The 9,286-nt window shown below is 39.6% G+C and overlaps 1 protein-coding gene across 2 annotated transcripts in view; it reads right to left on the bottom strand.

The window, feature by feature from the left end:
- Positions 1–6,332, bottom strand: part of LOC107662022 (peroxisome proliferator-activated receptor gamma, coactivator 1 beta) — a 49,303-nt gene extending 42,971 nt beyond the window's left edge. For both annotated transcript variants that reach the window (XM_016451876.1, XM_016451875.1), the window contains exon 1: positions 6,137–6,332. In XM_016451876.1, coding sequence (XP_016307362.1) covers positions 6,137–6,217 — 81 coding nt within the window. In that variant the 5' untranslated portion in view covers positions 6,218–6,332. The remainder of the gene's footprint in view (positions 1–6,136) is intronic.
- Between the last annotated feature and the right edge of the window lie 2,954 nt (positions 6,333–9,286).

The following is a 9,286-nucleotide window of genomic DNA, read 5'->3' on the forward strand; positions in this document are numbered from 1 at the left end:
AAAGGACCAGCATAAACCAGCAAAGGACCAGCTTAAACCAGCATCCCAGTGTCAAAACATACCAGCATATGCTGGTTTTTTCAACAGGGTTAACACTCAGAAAAACAACGAGCCTGAATATAGGACACGAATCTCAGTTCTTGCATAATCTAAAAAGTTCAGAAATGTAATCACTGATTGCTGGTGATATAAAACTGAGCAAAATTGTTAATATGATTGTAATGAGATTTTTATTTGGCCAGTAAGTTTCCTGAAAATATCATGTCAGTTGGAAGATTCGATTCATTTATGTGAATCAGTTTAGTGGATCAAACTATGAACTTATTCAAACTCTGATTCATTTGAAACCCTCTGAAGCCATTTCAGAACAAATAAAACTAAGCTATCAAATATCATTGAAAGGCTGAAAAGATATCATTTTTAGCCAAATCACTCCGAATCACTTATATGTGTGTGTGTGTGTGTGTGTCATCTACAAGATCTAAAGACAGGGACCAGATAATAAAGAACATCCAGAGTTTTATAGTCAGGTACATTTGATCTAAAGTACACTGTGTGCGTTATATAATCCTCAAATGCACTCGCCAGAGGAGAGGCTGAATCTGACACAAAAAGCTTTCTGCGCTTTTATTTTCACACAGTGTACAGGTGGGGGTTGATCTGATATTAGAATAACACACCTGCAACTTTGTTTAGCTTGCAAATATACAGGCCAACCTGCATCCATGCAAATGGTTCCTGCAGTTGCCCTACTAAACTCATGCATACTACATTGATTTATACCACTTAAAAACACATATCAGTCTAATCTGAGCCATGTGAGTGCTTCAGAGATTAAGATATAACCGTATGTCCCAGAATACAAAGGTTGCTTGCAAGTTCTTTTTCAGCTGAGGTCAGATTAGGACACCTGAGCTTTTATAAGTGTGTGCAACTGCTGAGACATAAAACAACGGCAACATGATAATGCCAGCATGAAGCATTTCTCCAGGATACCGCATAAACATGCAGTGAAAGCTTTAATCTGTCTCTAAAAAATGAGAGCTATTAGCCAAGACATATCCAAGGTGAGAAACTGAGAAACTATAGCATAAAACTAAATGGCTGCTTCCATAACAAAAACGATAGCTCATCCAAAAATGAAAAATCTGATCAATTATTCACACTAAGTTGTTCTTGAACTTATACATTTCTCTATTCCAGGAAAGACGAGGAGAAATCCAAAAAAAGGTGACATTTTTAAGAATATCCTGGCTATTCTTTTCAGCATATAATATATGCCTGTTCACACCAAGGACAATAACGATAAGAATAAAGTTTTAAGCACTCTAATTGTATGAGAACAGAGAAGTACACACCACAACTAAAACGATAACAACACAATGTAACAATACTGTTGGAATCAATTTCAGAACCACTTTTTCCGCCTTATGAATGATAAAAACATTTCTATGCAATTAGAATGAGCAAGAGAGATCAAATAGAGCAAATGACAAAACGGCAGCGGGGCTTTATATTAAACATAACTTTACTGTCATTTGGTGTGGATGCTAAATAGTTATCATATATTTATCTTTATAATTATTGTTCATGGTGTGAACGGACCTTTAGTCTCTTATGACCGAAGGAAAGATTTTTTGTAGCCGTTTTTGAATTGCTGTGAGACAAATTCTTAGTAATGCAACACTGCAATTCACGATGAGCTTGTCTTACAGTCCTGTTGCACAGCATTCTGTTCTAGAACGAACTTCACATAACTTCATTATGACACAACAAAAACATCTCAACTCTTGACATTTACTCAATCATCACACTTAAAAGACCAGGAACTGGGTCAATGATGTGCAACAAAATCTCCAGGTAATTGCATGGAAATGAATGACCAGCACATTCTTCGAAATGTCTCCTTTTGTGTACTACAGAAGAAGCATGCAGGTTTGGAACGTCATGAGCGATTTTTTCTTATTTCTTGGGAGAACTACACTTTAAACAATCGTTACTGCCGAACGATGTGCATAAATGTTAATGTAATGAACATCAATTACAGACCACTGAAGTGAATGTACTTCTATAGATCGTCATCCAGATCATCTAGAGTTTATGTTACAGCAGACTGAGGACTATAGTTAGAGAAAACATCCTACCCTTGGTCCCATGGCCAGACAACTCAATGAAACGTTTTTTTAACCTTTGATGACAGTTGTGCTCTTAGCTGATGATGGATTACTATGGGTGCATTATTGATATCAAGGCCCTGTCTTTCCACAGTCTATCCCTTTCAGTCCGAAATTGACATTGATCTCTTACAGAGCATTCCCAGGCTTCCTCACGTCCCCAAAGAGAAATGGAGGAGCCAGATGATGGACCTCTGGGGCTTCAGGAGAGGAAACAGCCCTTCTAATAAATACAAGTGCGCCCTGAGCAAGGCATGAGACAGCGCTGGTAAGTAATTGGAGTTAAAAGAGCAAAACATAAACTGACGATCCAGAGGCTGCAGCCAATTTATTGAGCCACATTCGGAGGTAAAGCCTTTCTGTGAAAACTGAATCAAATTATGTTCCTGTGATGTTATATGGTATCTCATTTTACTCTCGCTCTCAGTGGACTTCAAATGAATAGACTAAAAATGTGCAATTTCTTCAAATCCGATGTCAAGTGAATTCCAACTATAGCAAACTCCAACCAGAACATCTAAAGCATCATCATTTCATTGCCGCTGATTTGAGTTTATGGTTCAACTTCACAGCGATATGGCAAATGATAGAGAAAATGCTTCAGTAAACAAGCAGACACAGAGTCAACTGTCTGAACTCGCTGTAAAGACCATGTCAACCCTGCATATTTATGATTTCAAACGAGCATAAAATTATGAGTGGAAATGAGGGGAGGCACAGCTGACTGACAGGAGCTGGGGGGACTCATTTCATGGTGTAAATACATTTGCCTGGCTCTGTCAAGTTAGGTGACTCAGCCCATATCACGGAAGCTGAACACATAGTACTGCAGTGTGCCGCACATCACGACAACTGCGCGCTCGCCTGAGAACTGGTGCAGTGGAATGGATTTCAAAACCTTAAAATGTTCAGATTTTATGCAGTAAATGTGTAAATGTCAACAGCAGAATATAAGTATGCACTGAGGTGGGAACTGAAACTGGAATGCATGAAGGTCTTTTTTCCCACAGCACTAGTGACAGAACGTTACGCGGAGCGCGCGATTTGTAAACATACACGAATTGAATTGATGATACGAAAATTATACTTAACCGGCACGTACCAGACTTGGAATTTAAAATAATAAATGAATGCACCGTATTCTTAAACTCATCCTTGTCCTAAAACCTCTAAGTGTATTATTCCAGTGAAAGTAGCAGGCTTTTGAAGCGTTATATTGTAATCCCCTATTCTACGCGTAATGTAGGCTATCTACGAAGAAACACTTTGCGCTTGCCTGCTTGACATGACAAGTGCGAAATGCACAGCGTTTATTTATTAATATCAACAGCACACACTGATGCACAGATCGTTTGACTACTTCTACTTAGCATCAAGCTCGTTTTGTAACAGTCACGCAAACGCTTACGAAAACAATGCATTTCGTCAATTGCGAATCTCTACACTATTATACAGATATGCACCTATATATATATAACACCCATATGTATACATTTTGTAAAGACCTACAGTGCTGCGTATCAGTTTCTCAACTTTATAAGTGACAATGCATTCGGTTTACAGCTTTTTTACAGTTAAGCTCAAAAAAGCAGACCAGGTAGGCTATGAATATGAATTAAACAAACACTGATCGCCTTTAAGAACTGCATTATTAGTTGTAATATGCACCGATTAATAACTACGCAATGCAAAAAAAAAAAAAAAGACTGAGAAAATACAATCTCAGTCAAATAAAATCTAACCCCCCCCCCACACAGTTTTCCAGATCTATATTAATTTTCATCCTCCTCAAAATGAATCAGCGCGCTTCTATATTATCACGCATCTTAAAGTCAATTCCACAGTCTATCCCTTTCAGTCCGAAATTGACATTGATCTCTTACAGAGCATTCCCAGGCTTCCTCACGTCCCCAAAGAGAAATGGAGGAGCCAGATGATGGACCTCTGGGGCTTCAGGAGAGGAAACAGCCCTTCTAATAAATACAAGTGCGCCCTGAGCAAGGCATGAGACAGCGCTGGTAAGTAATTGGAGTTAAAAGAGCAAAACATAAACTGACGATCCAGAGGCTGCAGCCAATTTATTGAGCCACATTCGGAGGTAAAGCCTTTCTGTGAAAACTGAATCAAATTATGTTCCTGTGATGTTATATGGTATCTCATTTTACTCTCGCTCTCAGTGGACTTCAAATGAATAGACTAAAAATGTGCAATTTCTTCAAATCCGATGTCAAGTGAATTCCAACTATAGCAAACTCCAACCAGAACATCTAAAGCATCATCATTTCATTGCCGCTGATTTGAGTTTATGGTTCAACTTCACAGCGATATGGCAAATGATAGAGAAAATGCTTCAGTAAACAAGCAGACACAGAGTCAATTGTCTGAACTCTCTGTAAAGGCCATGTCAACCCTGCATATTTATGATTTCAAATGAGCATAAAATTATGAGTGGAAATGAGGGGAGGCACAGCTGACTGACAGGAGCTGGGGGGACTCATTTCATGGTGTAAATACATTTGCCTGGCTCTGTCAAGTTAGGTGACTCAGCCCATATCACGGAAGCTGAACACATAGTACTGCAGTGTGCCGCACATCACGACAACTGCGCGCTCGCCTGAGAACTGGTGCAGTGGAATGGATTTCAAAACCTTAAAATGTTCAGATTTTATGCAGTAAATGTGTAAATGTCAACAGCAGAATATAAGTATGCACTGAGGTGGGAACTGAAACTGGAATGCATGAAGGTCTTTTTTCCCACAGCACTAGTGACAGAACGTTACGCGGAGCGCGCGATTTGTAAACATACACGAATTGAATTGATGATACGAAAATTATACTTAACCGGCACGTACCAGACTTGGAATTTAAAATAATAAATGAATGCACCGTATTCTTAAACTCATCCTTGTCCTAAAACCTCTAAGTGTATTATTCCAGTGAAAGTAGCAGGCTTTTGAAGCGTTATATTGTAATCCCCTATTCTACGCGTAATGTAGGCTATCTATGAAGAAACACTTTGCGCTTGCCTGCTTGACATGACAAGTGCGAAATGCACAGCGTTTATTTATTAATATCAACAGCACACACTGATGCACAGATCGTTTGACTACTTCTACTTAGCATCAAGCTCGTTTTGTAACAGTCACGCAAACGCTTACGAAAACAATGCATTTCGTCAATTGCGAATCTCTACACTATTATACAGATATGCACCTATATATATATAACACCCATATGTATACATTTTGTAAAGACCTACAGTGCTGCGTATCAGTTTCTCAACTTTATAAGTGACAATGCATTCGGTTTACAGCTTTTTTACAGTTAAGCTCAAAAAAGCAGACCAGGTAGGCTATGAATATGAATTAAACAAACACTGATCGCCTTTAAGAACTGCATTATTAGTTGTAATATGCACCGATTAATAACTACGCAATGCAAAAAAAAAAAAAAAGACTGAGAAAATACAATCTCAGTCAAATAAAATCTAACCCCCCCCCACACAGTTTTCCAGATCTATATTAATTTTCATCTACCTCACAATGAATCAGCGCGCTTCTATATTATCACGCAACTTAAAGTCAAGTTCACCACAACACCCACGTGTCACATACTCTCACACTCAGACCGGGAAACTGGTGATTTTTGTCAAACTGATGAACACATCTGAACTTATTCTATTCCGCTTGCGAAGTTATCAACCTTTGTCTAATGGCTAGCCCTCGAACGCAGACTTCGAACGAACGATTATTTGTCTAGAAGTCACTTTTCGCGTAAATGCATTGTTTCCTGTGAGCTCCACGTGAAGCGCGGACGTCAGGGACTCCAGACGCCGGTTGAGACGCTCTGACAGCATCGCTGAAATGATGCAAGAATATCGCGCCACAGACAGTAACGTGGAAAAATACACCCGGGGGAAAATAGCCATGGTTCTGCTTCATCAGAAATGGTGCATGGCTTACCTGGCTGCCGGAGTTTTCAGTCAAGTAAGTGAAGACAAATGAAGAGAGCTCCTCGTCTAACAGTGAAGCGCAGTCCGCCATCTTCTAGAGAATGAGATAAGAGGAGCCAGAGAGCGCTGCTATACTCCTCTCCCCGCGTGCAGTGAGGATCTCTAACCGACCGAGGGCAGTGTGCTGAGGTGCCTCAGTGCTTCACAATCATTGCTGGATTAAATAAAACAGCATAAAAGTGAATTCTTTCAAGGTGCAGGTGGGTTAAACACAAGTTGGTGGCTGAAGAAGGATGTGTGGGGACTATGCTGCAGGATGCATGTTGCTAACTGTAACTGAACCTGCTTGTGCTGTCTAGATTACAGTGTCTATGACTCATTTATGATGCTACTTCACGATGCCTAAAGTCCATGCTTTGTGCAGGTAATATATACTGACCATAGTGCATGTGGTTTCATCCTTTACTATAGTATCTCCCAATGTGCACAATGCAGTAAACACAGCTGAGCATTTTTGGGCTTCAGCATTCTGCTTATGGTTCCCAAAATCTCAACATCAGCCAATATTCATCCTTGGTTGGCCCATTAACAGAATTTGCTCCAAATTTTAAAGACAGCTTTGTTAATCATAGTAAAATAACAATTATGTGCATCTTATTAGCCATCATTAAATTTAATGAATCATTATATATCAGAATCATATATTACCACTGGCCACTGTTAATATTGTCATATTATTATTATCAGTGTTGGGGAAAGTTACTTTTAGAAGTAATGCATTACAATATTGCGTTACTCCCTAAAAAAAGTAACTAATTACATTACTTAGTTACTTTTTATGGAAAGTAATGCGTTACGTTACTTTTGCATTACTTTTTAAATCTGGGCAGGGCATGCTTGTTTGGTTTTGATATAAAAAGTTCTATTTTTGGCAAATATAAAAGCCCTTTTACACCAAAATCCTCAGGCTGAAGGAAATGTAAATACACGTCTGTACAGTAGAATTCAGAAGAAGAAAGTTCAACACTCTTCAGCAATAAAAAAAAGAACAAATGTTAGTTTGAGTAATTTTTGCCTATTAGTATGGTTGAATTGGATCATCGAAGGTCAGCAGCAAAGACACTGGTTAATATCTCGCGTTACTTGTAATGCGATACCCCCAACACTGATTATTATTATTAGGTTATTATTATTCAAATGTACTAGACGCAGGGGTGCCCAAACTCGGTCCTGGAGGGCCGGTGTCCTGCAGAGTTTAGCTCCAACTTGCCTCATGTCTCATCACTTAAATGAGGCCATTTCTGGGTGAAGGATTTCAAAAACATTGACAAGATTAATGAGGCTTGATATGGTCATCTGAGCCAAATTTAGCTAAGATTATACATTAAACATTTGTGTGATTCGCAAAGACGTTTGCCTTGTCAGATTGACCCAAGGAGTCAGAGAGGAAACAGAATTATGTTTTTCAACCAGTTGGTTCATTTATAAGCAAAAGAGAGTCAAACTTTGGACTTATGGTGACACAAGTTTTGATGGAAGACTGACTCACTATGAATCACATTTATATTCAGAGCCTCCATGGTCAGTTTTTACCAACTTAAAAAACTGAAGCCAAACTTTCCATGTTTTTGGGGCTTATCAAACCACTTGAGTAAAAATACATGTGAGGGGCAGAGGATGCAGTGTTTTTCAACTCGGCTTTGGACAAAGCAATCAAACCAAGTGTGAAAACAGCCTCACATATATAAAAATGCTGTATATATCATGTATATACTGTATGATATATGTGTCCATCCATTCCCTTACCCTATTCCCTTGCTTTTCTCCACCTTTCTCTCTTTCCTTCCTAACCGAAATGCTTTCTCTTAACCATCTCTCTGCTTTCTGGAACAGAAGGCGCTACTATGAGACGTATATTAGGTATGTTACATTAGGTATTATATGTCCACATAGCAGGCACTAATGCTTGTAGAGAAACAGACGGTGAATGATAAGCAGAACTGTGTTCAGTGAATAACGGCGTTGGGATTTCCACCTCGGCCCTGTCCCATATGGTGCTTTAAGTTGACTTTACATGTCTGCGAGACTGGTGCTCTTGAAGGACTGAGAGTGCTATTTGGGACAGGGCCTTATACACACACACACAGACTTTCTGCAAAACTGGAACAAGTTGATAGGAACATGTAGTAAAGCATTAACAAATCAGGATAACCCTAATGGCGCTTTTCCACTGCGTGGTACGACTCGGCTCAGTACGGCTCAATACGGCACGGCATGGCTCAGTTCGGCTCGGTTTGCGTTTCCACTGCAGTTCAGTACCGCTTTAGAGTGGGCGGGATTATTCACATGTCGTTATAGTTGCGCTGCCTCTACTACCACAACTCCTAAAAAAACCTTTTTCATTCCGCGTCGCCCCATCAAGCTCTCACTGGATCCGCTCCTCTGCTATCAACGAGAGGAACGTCTGTACTTCCGCAACAGACAACAAAACTTTTTGGTTGTTAAAAAAAAGGTGTGCTCCTTCAAAACAGTTGCGTTTCGATCCTTTGCTGGCTGTGCTGATTTAAATCTAGCAGTTCTTTTGTGTTTGTGTCGCAAGTTCAGTGACGCAGGTAGTGACGATTCTCTCCGGCCAATCTGTGATCAGCAGAGTTTACACGTCACGTTTTGGTAACGGTACGGTTCACTTGGAACCCCAACTGAAGTGGTACTAAAAAAAGTACCAGGTACCAGGTACTGTACCCAGTGGAAAACCCCCCAAAAGTGAACTGTACCGAGCCGTACCGTGCAGTGGAAAAGCGCCATAATTGGGGTTGGAGCTAAACTCTGCAGGACATCGGCCCTCCAGGACTGAGTTTGGGCACCCCTGTACTAGAGAGTCTTTAGACTTATGTTGAGGAAAAATGTAGCTTATCTTTAACCCTAATACTACAATAATTAAAATTAATTATTAAAATTGAATTAAAAATTAAATATTATAGATAAAAAGCAGATGCAGATGATCTAGGCCTGGCCCTAGATCAAAATCCAAGCTTATGGTGATAAAGTTTGATATACGAGTAACGCATTAAAATCTATGTAAACAATTAGGGTGATTACCCTGTAATCAGCAGACCCATTGATTGGCTGCTCTTGTCAAGTGCAGTTTTCCGACAGTCAC

Source organism: Sinocyclocheilus anshuiensis, unplaced genomic scaffold (assembly GCF_001515605.1).
Source record: "Sinocyclocheilus anshuiensis isolate Anshui unplaced genomic scaffold, SAMN03320099.WGS_v1.1 scaffold535, whole genome shotgun sequence".
Lineage (NCBI taxonomy): Eukaryota > Metazoa > Chordata > Actinopteri > Cypriniformes > Cyprinidae > Sinocyclocheilus > Sinocyclocheilus anshuiensis.